General features: G+C 44.1%; 1 protein-coding gene across 1 annotated transcript in view; it reads left to right on the top strand.

Annotated features, from left to right (window-relative positions):
* LOC144807632 (protein mono-ADP-ribosyltransferase PARP12-like) overlaps window positions 1–15,813 on the top strand; it is a 315,778-nt gene that overhangs the window by 57,923 nt on the left and 242,042 nt on the right. Inside the window, exon 4 of the mRNA XM_078673255.1 lies at window positions 10,022–10,123. Within this exon, the coding sequence (XP_078529381.1) occupies window positions 10,022–10,123 (102 nt within the window). The remainder of the gene's footprint in view (window positions 1–10,021; window positions 10,124–15,813) is intronic.

The following is a 15,813-nucleotide window of genomic DNA, read 5'->3' as shown; positions in this document are numbered from 1 at the left end:
TCATTAAATGGGATAAGCCCTAAGTCTGCTTCAGTAGAGTCCGTTTCAAAGCTTAACACGCCTGAAAATAAGGAAGAACTGGTAAAATTCTTGAGAATGACAGAATTTTATCATAAATTTGTTCAAAATTTTGCTAGTTCAATAAGCCATCTTAGGGATCTATTAAAAAAGGGGTGTGAATTCACTTGGTCGAATGAGTGCGACATTGAATTTAATCACTTAAAAACGTGTCTTAACAAAGCTCAAGATCTCAGCAGCTTTGATCCAAAGTACAAATTGTATTTGATGACGGATGCCAGCTCTAAAGGCTTAGGGGTGGTTTTGTTTCAGAAACCTGAAGGTTCTGAGAAAGTGGTGTTGTTTATTTCAAGGCCTTTAAGAGGAGCTGAGTGTAGTTACTCAGTGGTGGAGAGAGAAGCCTTGGCCATTTATTGGGCCATCCGGAAATTAAGAAAGTGTCTTTGGGGAGGTGATTTCGAAGTCTTAACGGTTTACAAACCTTTGAAGGAACTATTTGAGAAGAAAGGTATAGATTTTGTGTCACACCGAATTCGTAAATGGGTGGTTGCCTTGCAAGAGTTTAAGTTTGTTGTTTCATATTTGCCAGGTGTTAGTAACATCTTGGCAGATTGCTTGTCTAGATTGGCTGGGGTCCATGAAGAAACTCAAGAGGGTGATTATTTTGGTGGTGATGATTTTGATGATGGTGTGGATGTTTGCCTGATTAGTGAAGGTGTTATTTCTGAGAATGATTGGAGGGATGCTCACAAGAAAGATGTTGTCTTAAAAAAAGAGGTAGGGATGGTAGTGAATGGCTGGTGTGACAAGAAGGTGTGTGATCAGACACTGTTGGGCTATTGGCAAGTAAAAGATGAACTTACGGTTGTAGATGGAATACTCTTGAGGGAAGGCAGACTGATCCCTTCAAGTGTTTTATGGTCGAAATTACTAAGTCATGCCTATGCGAGTCATATGGGGATCGGAAAGACGAAAGAAAGGTTGAGGGAAGCTTATTGGTGGCCGGGCATGGATGTCTGGATTGAAATAGAAGTTTGGAATTGTCACGAATGTGTATCCCCTGACAAGATATTGGAAAGTGTAGAACACAACCCATGGTAATAAGAGAAGAATCGGAGGGACCGTGGATGGATGTGGCCATTGATATCATGGGTCCAATAAAACTGAGATCGAGGGACACTTATGTTTTAGTGTGCATAGACCTATATATTCCCGTTGGCCGGAGATTAAAGTTGTAAATTCAGTAGTTTCTTCATTTGTTGTTGAGTTTTTTTAGGTTTCGCACCTGCGAACCGATCGCTTCGCGATCGTCGCAGCGAAACCTATTGCAATCTTTTCTGCTTTCAAGGAGTGATGGGAGACAGGAGACAAGTGATGTGCACGCGCGCGTGAACGGATCAGGTCACGCGCGCTTCCTGTCTCCCATGGCTCCTTGGAAGCAGAAACGCATGCACGCACGCACACACACACACACACACACACACATACCCCGCCACCGCGCATACACACACATAGAGAACCCCCCCTCCCCCTGCCGCGCATACACACACGCATACCCGTTTCTGTCCTGTGAGCTCCTAGCCACCCCAAGGTCTCCGGAGCCACCTGTACCATATTCACATCCTCTACAAAAGCCTGTAATTCTTTCTGGGGTTCTTACTTGTCCTTCTCGGTACCGAAGATGGATGCAAGATACTCCGCCATCTTCTGTTGCTGCTCCGCACCACCGCCGCCGAAAACGCAACGACTTCCGGCCTCTGGTAGCCGTCACATAAGCTCGGCCTAGCTCCATTCGTGCAACGTCACGATGCGCGTCTCCGTCTACCAGGAAGTATCTTGCCGTACTGGTGCGCATGCGCAGTAAGAAGAGGCCGCGGAAGGAAGGAAGGGATCGGCTAACTGTGAGTGGGTCATGAAAGAAGAGGTTCTGTCCGTCCAGGCGTAGTCCGTTCTGCTACACGTCTCTCGCTTTCCGATTTTCGCTGTCTCATGAATTGTGCCTCTGTCAAAGGAATCTGGGTTGAAGCAGCAACCCAGCCTCTTTGGTCACATTGCTTAAGAACACAGCACAGCAGGCATGCTTTAGAGATTAAACAAGAAGACGTTCTGACAGCTAACGTCCCCAGTTTGCCACGCACACCTCTAGATAGAGGTTAATCCAATTTAAGATGAATGAGGAGACAGTTAATCCAGAGCAATTAGGCTTTAATTCTACAACATAATAGTAGACTTCCAATTATTTTCAAAGGAAACGTGGCATCAGTAGCATAAGTAAATCAAATCAATTCAAGCCAAAGGGACAATTGGAAAGAACCCCAATGTATTTCGGGCGTGCCCTTCGTCAGGGGATATTACATCTAAAAAATGAAATGGGAAACTACAGATATAACAGATATTCAAAGGTAAATATCATAGGATGGTTAAGATAACGGAGACAAGAAATGTGCCCACTCTACATGATGAAATCCGATTGTGGAGAATGACTATCAAAGGTTAAGAAAGCCACAGTCCAAACAATTGCCCACCTTCAACAGGCTGGTCTGTGGGGCGCTGCTATGGTGATGACGAAATCCTGGTCCACAGCTTGTCTGCAGGTCCCTTGAATCATTGCAAAGTTGTCAGACGACATGCTGTGCGTTGTTCACCTCCTTACACAAGACACCCATCTCCTTAGCGCTCACAGATCAACAAACCAAACCGCCCCTCCTCTAACCACAGCGCTTCACATATTCCTAAAAATGCCTGCCCCCAAGCCACAGCATAGCCCGCCTCCTCTGCTATTCCACCCACACTACGAGCTCCACCCTCCGCAAATGCATCGCAAGCCATTCACCACCCCTCCGAATATAACTGGCACTGACAGCCCATCTCTCACACATTATACCAGCCTCCTTTTGCACAGTGCGCATACTTCAACAACGCATCTCCCTCAAGCCACAGCCTCTCTTCGCTCCTACCGAGCCCTCCCACTTTCATTCCACGCCACTGTCTTTTCCAGCCTCTTTACCCTCTAACCGTGCCTCCTATAGTGCGAGACCCGCGGTACTACTCGCCCACATCGCATGTACTCGTCGGCCTAACAGCTGTGAGCCCGTGCCTGAGGTGCATCATCGGAGCTGTGTAAATAATAACTGCGTCAGCCCAGTGCTGAGGTGCATCATCAGAGTGTGAATAATAACTGCGTCAGCCCCGTGCTCAGGTGCATCATCAGAGCTGTGTGAATAATAACTGCGTCAGCCCCGTGCGTGAGTTGCATCATCAGAGCTGTGTGAATAATAACAGCTGTAAGCAACAGCATACTCTTGCACACACTCTCACTGCTCACCAATTCAAAGTTTGCTAAAAAATGTATGCAACGCATTGTCATACACAATGCCAATAACTCAAACTTTAATGCTGCGAAACCTATTGCATTGTAAATGCTTGTTGGAATCTCTTTTTGAAAGAGAAGGTTTTCCTAAGTCCCTTTTATCGGATAACTGTGTACAATTTCTTCTTCTATAGTAGAATAATTTTTGTCGGTAAGGGGAATTAAACACAAGAAGGCAGCCCTATACCATCCTGAGAGCAATGGGATTGTTGAAAGGTTTGTTAAGGTTTTGAAAGAAACGTTGCAGCTTGCTGTTGCGTCTGGTGCTCATTGGGAGACTGCCTTGAGGAGGAAAGTGAGGGAATACAGGTTCACTCCACATTCCTCTACGGGTGTTCCCCCGTTTCAGTTGTTCAAGAAAAGGATTCCTTCTGTAAAGGTTTGTCCCTCTTCGGTGTGTGCAAAGAGAATGATGGTTGATGAAAGTGCAATGTCTACTGGGAATTGGAAAGAAAGAGAGATTGGTCAAAGAAAAGAGGAAATGTTGGTTTGATGTGAGAAAAGCCGTGAAAAAAACAAAAGTTTCTATAGGTGATTGGGTAAAAATAAAGTCTCCTCGCTTAGGCAAAACACGATCAAAGTTCAGCAACCCCTTTAGGGTTATTAAGGTGTTCAAAAATTCTGTTCGCACCAGTGATCATAAAGTGTGGAATCTTAACAGAGTAGTTCAATGTCAAGGGGCAGATTCTCAAGTTTCTTCTCAAGATTCTGCTGTCAGGATGCCTGCTAGGCCATGTAGGTTTGTTAGAAGACCTGCTAGATATCAAGATTAGTTATATTATATGATGATATTTGTTTTCGTTCGTTTTGTTGTTGTTGTTTTTTTGTGTGTGTTATTAAGGGGGAGGTGATGTAATGTTCTCTCTTACTTTTCTTTATGAGAATCCTTAAGAATGTTGTTCAGGTTACCAGGTTACGCTAGTTGGAATGTAGAACTAGCATCTTATGAATAGATTGTGAGCAGTAATTAGTTAGCAGCTGTGGGACTCAGATGTTGGATGAGTTCTAAAGTACTCTTTCTACTTAATAAACCTGCTACTTGATTTACTACTGGGATCCTTCACTTCATTACACCCTTCCCTTCAAAACAACCAATGATAAGAGTCCACCTTGATAATACCTACTTCATCTATAATCCACTGCGGCACACTTCAGGCTCACACAAATTCCCCAATCATCATTTTGAACCATAATCCACTACTTCCGAGAAGAAACTACCCTGAGCAACTCACATAATTACCCCGCCCACCCGCAGATGTCATCTACCATGTCAATGTCAAAAGTATAACAAAATGATTATGAAAAAATGAAGTGCAGTTGTGTAATCAAAGCAGTAAAAAGATGTGATTTAAAACATGTAATTCATAATGTTCGAGGCATGTGGGCTGCTGAATTCATATCTATAGCATAGATCGCCGCCTAGTGTTGGGTCCGGATGATTGCACATTGTTGTCCTGGAAGAGTCTTCGAAGTATCACGAGATAGGTGGCTCCTCCCCTGGACTACAGTGCGCATGGGCAATTCAGCTGTACGCCCGATCAGAGGCGTTACTTCGCTCCAGCTTTTGATGATATTTCTTGGGTGGGTGGGTGGGTGGGTGGGCCTGCCCCACCTGGCCCATCCTCTAGATCCGGGCCTGGTGGCAAGTATGCTTTAGCAGCTCACACTGGCCATTGTCATTCTGTATGTGACAATCAGCCACAGACAGAATGACAATGGGCGGGAGGGGCTGCGAGGAGGAGTGTGAGGCGCCCCATCAGGGAGTTGAGGCCTCTGGCAGGGAACAGCTCTGCTCCCTGCAGGGCCCAGAATTATGGACAAAAGGCGTCTGTAAAAGCATGTGCTTCCGCAGTGGGGGCAAGGAGGGGCACTCCAGGGGGGGCAAGCGCCCCTCCTTGACCCCCTTGCGGACGCCCATGCGAGCATACTGGGGCGTGGGTGAAGAGCAGGATTTCATGCAGCATTTTGTGTGGGCTGCCGGAGCTCCGCATAGATGCGACTATCCATCCATGTTGCTCCACAACTCCATTCTTTCCTCCAAAAAAATGATCTAACACTAGGCTACAATTTCCCTACCTTTGGAAAGTTATTTGATTTAGTCAGTGGCGGCTGGTGACATTTGAAAGTGGGGGGGGGGGGGGGGGGGGCAGAAAATTGTCATACTGCACCGTAGCGAGTGAGCGTAGCAAGCGAGCCTGAACAACCTAAGGGGGGTTCGGGTATTTTTTTTTTTTTTTTAAAGTGGACAAATGGTGCATTTTCAAGCACATTTGAGAAAGCAGGAAGGTTACTAAAGAAATTGTGAAAGTGCAGTTATTACATTAATAAAGAGATGTCCTATAACATAGGTAGCTTATTCAGTATAGGTAGATGCTTATTCAATATAACCACAGATCTTCATAACAGACTTCGAGATACAATGCATTTCTCAGTACCTCATAGATGTTTTTTATTAAACAAACAACTAAACATCATGTGCATTTTGTGATCTGCATCAGGTACATGTTCTTTGCAACAGGCACATTAACCTTCTATGCTACCTTTCCATTAGTCAAAACTTCCACTAGGCAAAACACTGATCTCTCTCTAGCAAAAACATTAACCATCAGCTTTATCATGACATTTTTATTGTTTCTGTGAATAAAATCAATCTAGCCACTTTGCGAACACTCTGACTTGCTTTATTTCGTTTTTTATTTATTTTTCATAGTTTGAACCTTTTATTCCCAAAGCGCACTGTGAAAACAAAAATGTTGACTTCCCCCTTACTATTACAAGGAGACTGAGGCCTGTTGCTATATAACATTTTCGTAGAAACAGCTCTCTTTCATAAATGAGCTCTTTAAACTAATCTCAACTAAAATAAAATAAAATAAACCTCTTACTTCCCGCTGACACCACCCTGTTAAGAAACGTTCATACCGGATAACTATATCTTCCGATTGGAATACTTCTGAAGTGCCACACATAACCCCAGCTAATGACCTCCTTGTGAAGCTTAGAGTCCAAATTGAAGCTTCAAAAGGTCCAAAGATTCTGAAATGCACTTCCATACATTTAGACATTTTCCTCCCTAATTAATATCCCATCGCCCCAGTCTGTGAGTCAGAGTGCTGTGAGCTCAACCGTGGCAGAGCTGCCGCTGATTGGTGTAACACTGTACAGCAAAGCACAGACTGCTGGCCATTCCTGTATACATCAATAGTGCGCAGTATAGTGAAGCGCAGCAAAGCAAGTAAAACACCACAAAGTATAGTGTAGCAAAGCACACCACAGTCCAGCAAGTCTCAGAACTGTGGAGCAAACAGAAGACTGGTATAAAAAGCACAGTGCACAAAGTTACCGCACACTACAGTACAGAAAACTATAGCATACAACAGTGCAATACAGTGCAACATAGCACAAGACAAAAGCACAAATCCGGACATCCGATTCTATACGGGAAAACCCTTGGCACTCGATTAGAGCAGTAAACATCAAAGCAGAATGTAACATAACAGCAGTTAAACATCACAAGCAGCCCAGCAACTACTATCAACAAAACATAACATAACATGTGTATTTGTAAAGTGCACGTTCAGCACTACGGGTATCTTGGTGCTGAATAACAGATGTTTGTTGTTACCTAACTCAATGGTACTCATTTTATCGCCCTCAGATGGATGAAAGGCTGAGTGGCCCCACCGGGATTTGATTCTGTGACCACGAGGTCCCTGCAGTAGACACATTAGTCCACTGAACCACCAGACATGGCACTAGTTTTAGGGAAAGTCACTCCATAAACGCATGTTCGACATAAGATCATTTAGAAGCCTGAAGAACTAATACACATGAGCCAGAAATGCCAATGAATATTAATTGAGCTCATATCGCTCTTAAAGATGGAACTTGCTGCCCTTACATGCTCACATATTTTAAGCATGATGGCAATACTTAACCTAGAAATAAGTTCCATCCAATCCAGCATGCATCATGGAAACATTTCCATGTTACAGCACATGTTTAGATTGCTACAGGCTGCAAAGCATCAAATGTCTCAGACTGCCAAAAGTCAACTACTTACCAGCGAGTAGTTTACAGCCATGACATGATGTAACATCTCCGCACTACAACCACTCCACAAAAAAACACAAAACTTGTTTTTTGTCACAACGCTTTCCCACACAATGTAGCCGTCCACACATACCCGTACTCTGCATGCCCTGCAATCTAGGGTAACCTAGCATAAGTGCCACCAGCTTGTGCCATTCTTTGAATCCACGCCATATAAAATGAATAGAAACTGACAGTCAACAGTTCTTGACCAACAACTCAAATAACCAGTCAAGAGCAGCACATTTTCTTTAACAGACAGGTGGTAGCGCCGGAGGCCATATGTGGTAAAAGGACTGACTCTTCCACATTTACAAAGAAAGAATCTGAATTTCCCCCGAATTATTTTTCACAGGAATAAAGCCATCCAAACGCTACCCACAAATATCCCTCCCATTGCCCCCTTCCATCCAGCTCCAAAACCTCACCAGGAATGCGCTCCTCTCCAAGCTATAATAGGTTGCACTTCTTTCCCCGGGTAAACAAATGGTGCTAAATACAGTGCAATAATACAATAATTTTCTGCCCAGCACTTTCAAATGTCACCAGCCGCCACTGTGTGTCCCATTTGACAATCTCCCCTGCACTACTGAGCTGAAAATTAGAAAGGGCAAACAGCAGTCTGAGATGTAAAGTGTATTGATCATAACAAATCTGTTCTCTTCTCACACGGGAAACACGCTCTGTTGACCCCGCCAAACACTTACCAAGCTTTGCCCTGCTAAAATATTCACCATATTCAATATTCTTGCTCCAGCCAAATGTAATAACAAATATCTCAAAATCTCATTGATGAACTAGTGAGTTGATTATAACAATCAGAGAAAGATGCTTCCTGCTCATGATCGGAGAAGGAGAAACTCCGCCCTTTCCCTCTAAACTTGCATTCCTAAATCAATAAAGAAAATCTTACAGTTTCTGATGCTCCAGGGTTTACCGGGGTGTGTTCTCTTTCTACGCACAGGTGACCGCTGCACCACAAGACCCTGTATTCTCAGTACATGAAGCGCAGCTAAATGCATGGCACCCATTACTAATGAAGTTATGCAGTTTGGTTTGTCTTATCGTAAGGGCAACCGTCTATGGTGCACTCTTTGTAATTACGTACTAGGAGCTCAGCGCTTACAATATTTGCATCAAACAGTTAGTTTGAACATTTTAATAACAGCAAGATAAATATGCATATTTAGTATTACCACATAGGCGAATATACGATATGGTAGAATAGCATCTGCACGATCTCAGTTTTTCACATAATACAGTTTTCAATAAACAGTCAATGCATCATTATCACATACATAATACAGTTCAGTTATGGGCAACAGAAAAAATTAATTTCTAAAAAAATATTAGTATGTTTTTATCACACATTATGCACCTAGCAAGACAAGACAAAGGTGGTATAACCCAGAAGCCGTATCGTAATAATTCAGGAATCACAGGCCCTTCTTGACCACAATAAAGTTATGCCCAGTTTCCTGGGTCCAATTTTTTCCCCTTTGTCTGAATTCTGCTCTGTGATGCACAGGGTCAAGCCAGATGCACCTCTCATACTCCTTTCAGATACTAAGAGTGTTAAGAAACCTCTTTAGCACTAGACTGGGAAAATGTTAAACTAAAAAACTATAAACTGAGGTGTCAATTCCGCCCAGTCAGGATAACCATATCACAAAAATCTGCGTCCTGGAAGTCATTAAGGGCTATATTCAAATAAGCTAGCGTGCTTGGCTATCGCACCAAAGTGACTTCCACAGGACCGCCTTCAAGGCTGCCTCATGACTGATTCAATTTGGACATAAAAATTAGACAATATGCCAGACCCTGTCAGTGGCAGGGTGCTTACGTTCTCGTTTACGCTTCGCCCTAGTTTACTATACGTCAAATGCTTTAGACTATGTTTTTTAGGTTTGGATGTAGTCTCTTCCACTCTGTAATTGCTGCTTCAGGACAGACTTGCCTCTCCCCCCCGCTAATTTTGAGTGCAGCTGAAAGCAGGCGACAGTTCTTCTTTCCATATAGTTGTCACAAATATTGCTTTCATATAGATACCGACTTTACCAGCTTTGAGACTGTCCCTAAGAAAGCGAGTAAGCTTTAATTTAGATTGAGAGGCATGAAGTCTGTTTTGTGTTTCCAGAAGCACTGGCCTTGATCAAAGAGAATTCTGTCAGCCTTAATCATAGCCACACATTGTGAATTTTGCGACTTTATGGTCACATTTCTATTTTGGAATCAGTGTCAATTATGCAAACTGAGTTTTGAGTTCACTTTGTGTTATTACACCACTCGCCTAGACAGTAAAGCGAATGTATGATTTAGAAGAGCCTCTATGTTTGACAAGTGCCTTACTTTCTCTCATCGAGGCCTTTGCTTTTATACACAATATGGTAACTTTAAAACTGTTCTAATAAAATTTTTAATGTATGCTTGTTTGGTTGAACACTCAAGGGGTACTCTCCTTAACAGAAAAGTTTGATTGGCAATCCACATACCGTGTGCTGTCTGTAATAGTTACAGAATTGACACTCTCTTCCCCTACAGAGAGAGCTTTCGTTCCTAGTCCAATTACTCGTAGTAGCAGCGTTGATGAAGGAAGCGAAGAAATCTGCTTGTTCCACATAAGGAAGAGCTGTAGTTTTCAAGGTGAGTCATTGATCTCTGCACAAACGTGATTAGTTTCTTGGTCTTTCCTTTCACTTAATTATTTCTGAAGTTGATTGATTTGAGTGGGCTTCTATTTTACATTTGAACTGTTGGCATGCAAGAAATAAATTAAAATATGTCACAGTGATGTTACCCACTATGAAGATATGTTTAACACTGAGTCTCTATTGAAAAAGCATTATTTGAGTTGCCTATAACTTTTGATTCTGTGGACATATTTGTAGGAAAATTGTCTATTTACTTAGTCAATTAACTACGGTTAGGCATGCCAAGTTTCGTCAAGATATGTCCATGGGCAAATAAAGTTATTCTGGGGAGAAGACAGAAAAAGTAATTTTCCATTTAACTCTCAAAGGAATTTTGCTGAAAACGCGTTTACACCAAATTTGGCATGAACGTAGAAATTTACTCAGAGAGCATTCTTTTTTTAAAATGTTGTTTGTTTGTTAGATATTAAAAAGATGCTGAGCTAACATAAATGTTAAAGCTTTTGTCCGCGGCCTTTTTAAGTGCTTGATTCAACCAACGTTTTGACCCGGACTGTCAAGCCAGAACCAACTTGCGAGTTCCTACATTATTAGTAGTATGTGATATTCTAGTAATTTTCTATTGTGCAATTTTGCAAAATTCTGCAAAAATTAAATGAAATGACACCAAATGAAAAAAAATCAAATTAATGCTATATTTGAGCAAAAAATGCAGAAAAAAAGAAGTACTATGAACAACAGGCTTATGTTCGGTTCATTGTTCTCTTTCTCGAGTCTATCATGTTACCACGAACAAAGCATTATTAAACCATTTGGCCTTATGGCATAATTTTAGGAATTTCACTGTACAACACTCTACGCAACTCCCTCTACCCTAATTTACTCCACTCTTCTGTATGACACAGTACTCGAGTATACTCCACGCCACTCTGTGCCACTTGACGTTATAATAACACACTGTGCCACTCTACTCTACCACACCAGTGTACAACACACAACTCTACTCTGACACTTTACTCCTCCATATGCTCATTTTCCTGTGCCACCGTTTTCTGCATTGTGAATTTTAGTTGCATATCAAAGTTGCTAAGTGATTTATGAGCCTCTAAGATATTTACTCACTACGAGGTTGGATATTTAAGGAGTAAAGATTGTTCCGATACAGCAATCTCATTGCTCAATACATTCTTTTAAGATAGTGGGGATGGAAATTCTTCTTGATTCATTGCTTATTTGCAATCTGATGTGGTCTGTTTTTTTTTTTGTTTTGTCTGCTGTCTAAAAAAGAAAGTAAATGGGGACAGATAATCATGCTTGACTTGCAGTACAGGAAGCTAATGTGGAGCAGCAAAGTCAGTAAACCTGATGGTGTGGTGCATGAGTGCCATGAAGGATTTATCTGTAAGCGGTGTCTCATTCTGTGGGCTCCGGGAGATAGTGTATAATTTGCATGGCAATGACGTTGTCTCCCTATTATTTGCAGTTGCTTTTTGGGCTGTATACATTTAATTCTAGAAGTGGTAAGTAAGTAGTGTATAGTCTGCGTGGTAACTTAAGCATCTACAATGCGAGGCTTCGTGCCACCTTATTATGAGTCATTCAAGATACACCGATAGTCGGCGCTCCCAAAAAAAAACGTTGTGAGAAACACAATAGTGTGTTCTATCCAATTGCTTAGTGGTGGAATTGCATGACGATTTATAATGGAGATGTGTTTTCAGACTGAAGCATATGGAAAAAATATTGTTTACACATGTAACTCCAAAGCTTTTGGTGCCTAACCTATTTGGCATTCTCACTAGTATTTTCCTAATCATAATTACTTTACCAGTAAACGTAACTAGAAATTATTGTGACTATATTTTCGCCCATGACTCGGGCACTGTGCAATCAACTTGATGTGCAGTCTATCAGTGTGGCACATTTTTGGCCCATGATCATACGCAATAGGGGGACAGAATTGCATTAGTTTGATGGAGGATCTTCAAAGTTTTTCAAAGTATCCCTCTTTTTCATTTGAAATAGGACTGCCTTTGTGGTTGGCAAGGACCCAAATTCTGATTACTAAAGTAGCTAAATTGGTTAAGGTGGATTAGAAAGTGGGTGAACAGCCAGGTCACAGGGCAAGAGAGTATTTAGTTCTATACTTAGGCGTTCAGCCTGCAAAGGCAGTGTGTGGGTGACCGGGTAGAGGGCCCCTGAGGGTGGCACAATAAGTGCTGCAGCCCTCAGGGGTCTTCTCTGGTCACCATGCCCTGGGTACCTAGGGTACTATTTACTAGGGGATGACAGGTGGCCAGAGATGCCAATTGGGTCTTTTGTTTCAGCATAGTTTTAGGGAAGGAACACAGGCCCTGGGTACCTGGTTGGCAGGAACCCAGGGCACACTCAGTCAAAGCACATCAGCAGTTCAGAAACAAGCATTTACAACGCAATAGGTCTCGGGTTAATTAAGTTTGAGCTATTGGCATTGCTTAATATTGCAACACCAATTGCACCAAAAGTCTATAAATTGTAGGCCAAAAAAAGTGTATTTATTTTTGTAGCAGTGGTGGCATGCGGCGCTTTAGATGAATATGTTTGAAAGTAAAGTGCGCCATACTGCGATTGCTACAATAGTTATTTGTGGATGCGTTAACAATTGATGTGTGCACTGATGGCTGGTGGTGTGTGTGCCTGTGGAAATTGTGCACTGATGGCTGGTGGTGTGTGTGCCTGGTGGAAGTGTGCACTGCCGGCTGGTGATGTGTGTGCCTGGTAGAAGCGTGTACTGACGGTTGATGGTGTGTGTACCTGGTTAAAGTGTGCACTGACTGCTGGTGGTGTGTGTCTGATGAAAACGTGCACTGATAGCTGGTGGTGTTTGGGCCCGGTAAAAGCGTGCACTGATGGCTGGTGGTGTTTGTGCTCAGTGAAAGCGTGCACTGACGACTGATGGTGCCTGGTGAAAGTGTGCACTGACAGTGTGGTTGTGTGGTTGTGTGTGTGTGTTTGTGTGTGTGGTTGTGTGTGTGTGTGGTTGTGTGTGTGTGTGTGTGTGTGTGGTTGTGTGTGGTTGTGTGTGGTTGTGTGTGTGTGGCTGTGTGTGGTTGTGGCTGTGTGTGTGTGTGCGGCTGTGTGTGTGTGTGTGCGGCTGTGTGTGTGTGTGCGGCTGTGTGTGTGGCTGTGTGTGTGTGCGGCTGAGTGTGTGTGTGTGCGGCTGTGTGTGTGTGTGTGTGCGGCTGTGTGTGCAGCTGTGTGTGTGGCGTGTGTGTGTGTGGCGGCTGTGTGGCTGTGTGTGTGTGTGGCTGTGTGTGTGTGTGTGTGTGTGGCTGTGTGGGTGTGGTTGTGCGTCTCAAGCTGTGAATCCTTTTAAATAAAAGGAGAGGCACGTGCACTGGTGCAGTGTACGCTTCTGGGTATGCACACAGACACATACTCTCTCTCACTTATTATTATTATTATTAAAACTTATATAGCGCACAGCTACCCTAAGGCATCCCGGCGCTATGAACAGTGCATCAACCGTGAAACCATGAGATAGTTGGATCAACTCACGCAGGAAACAGATGTGTTTTCAGGCCCCTACGAAAGCGCAAGATGCAGGTTTCCGCACGAAGTTTTAGGGGCAGAGAGTTCCAAAGCGTTGCTGTGTTCACAGAAAAACGTCTCCCGCCCGTGCGCGATCTTTTTACTCTCTGGACATGGAGCAAGCATTTCTGGTCGGACCTCAGCGCTCTGTTCGCTTTATAAGGCGCTGCCAAATTCCTCAGGATAGATGGTCCGTTACCCTGAAGAATTTTGTGTGCAATGCAGAGTGCCTTAAACTTCACTCTCTCCCGCACCGGTAACCAGTGCAGAGCCTTAAGGGCGGGTCTAGCAGATTCTGTTCTGGGGATGCCCATAAGTAGTCTAGCCGCCGCGTTTTGCACCTGCTGAAGTTTGTTAAAAGTAGATTCAGGGGCGCCCAGAAAAAGACCATTACTATAGTCAAGGCGAGATGTTATCAAACCCTGAATCAACAACTTCCTCGATGGATGCGTGAGGAGCGGGAAGATTTTACGAGCGGCCCGCAGCAGGGCAAAACATACTCCCGCAGTTCTTTTAGCGTGAGTTCTGAAGGAGAGATCTTGCTCCAGCCAGACTCCCAGGCTCTTAATCTCATCTTTCATGGTGGGGAGGTCACCCATACAGCTTGGCCAGCATGTTAATGGCAATGGGGGAGCTTTGTTTCCAAGCAACATAATCTCTGTTTTAGAGCCGTTCAGCTTCAAAGCTGAGCTGCTCATCCAGGTGTAGACGTCCACCAGGCATGAGTGCAACAAGTCAGGGTTCTCCACCAGTTGGGGGAGGGCGACCACCAGCTGAGTATCATCAGCGTAGCTGATGATCTTGATGTTATAGGGGGCCACCACATCCTCCAGGGGGGCCATGTAGACATTAAATAATGTCGGGCTCAGGGACGAGCCCTGCGGCACCCCCCACTGGAGAGAGATGGATGGAGTCTTGTTGCTACCTTCCCAGACCTGGTAAGACCGGTCTTCGAGAAATGAACAAAGCCATTTCAAGGCGGCCCCTGCCACACCCACCTCTGACAGTCGCTGAGTCAACACCCGATGGTTCACGGTGTCGAACGCGGCACTCAGATCCAGGAGGATCACTGCCACTGATCCTCCCGAATCTAAGATGCGTCTGGATTCTTCAACGACTGCCAGGAGGGCCGTGTCAGTACCTTGACCGGGACGAAAACCGGTCTGCGAGTCTCGGAGCAGACCATTCGACTCTAAAAAGTTGGACAGTCGGTGATTTGCAAGCTTCTCAGCAATTTTGCTGAGGCCTGGCAACAGAGAGATGGGCCTGTAGTTGGCCAGCTCCGCCGTGTCAAGGTTAGATTTTTTTAACAGTGCCTTGACCACAGCTTTTTTCCAGCTGGGTGGCACCAGACCATGGGAAAAAGAGGCATTTATCAGGTCCGTAATGGGCCCTACCACAGCGGTTGCTGCTTGCTTTAAAATTTTAAAAGGAACTGGGTCCATAGGGGAGCCGCTTTTTATGGAGGCTATGGCTTTTAGCGTTTCAGCTTCTGAAACTGGGCCAAACATGTCTAGGGAAGTGGGTCGCTCTTTCCCCTGGGTTGGGGGGAACTCTTGTTGGGTCCCTTGAGGGTTCATAACCTGGGGTAGGGAGTTGAGTATTTTCACAATTTTAATGTGGAAAAAATCGGCCAACTCCTTGCACTTCTGAAGGTCATGAGTGGCTGCTGGTTCGGGGACTTTAAGGAGTTCTTGCACCACCTTAAAAGTTTCCCTGGAGGAATTAGAGGAAAGTTGTATTCGTTCCTCAAAAAATTGTGCTTTTGCCAAGCGGAGGGCTGCTTTATAGCCTCTCATCGCTGTCCAGTAGTCCTTGCGCTTGGCAGCATCAAATTTCTTCCTCCAAGCCCTTTCAAGTTTCTTACATCCTTTTTTAAGCAGGCGGAGCTCAGCCGTAAACCAAGGAGCAGAACCAATTCTTTTCTCCCTCTTCTGTATAGTTTTCATAGGAATGAGGGCATCGAGCGAGGCATTCAGCCATCTGTTAAGGTCAGCATCACCTTTGATCGGGTCTGACTCAGATGGAGGTTGTGAATTTGCCAGGTTGTGGGTCCAGTCACTGATCGATAGTCTGGACCATACGCGGTCCACCACAACCGCTTGATGTGTC

This window comes from Lissotriton helveticus, chromosome 1_1 (genome assembly GCF_964261635.1).
Source record: "Lissotriton helveticus chromosome 1_1, aLisHel1.1, whole genome shotgun sequence".
In the NCBI taxonomy this organism is placed as follows: domain Eukaryota; kingdom Metazoa; phylum Chordata; class Amphibia; order Caudata; family Salamandridae; genus Lissotriton; species Lissotriton helveticus.
Note: the sequence above shows the minus strand (reverse complement) of the source record. Positions and strands in the feature narration are given on the sequence as shown.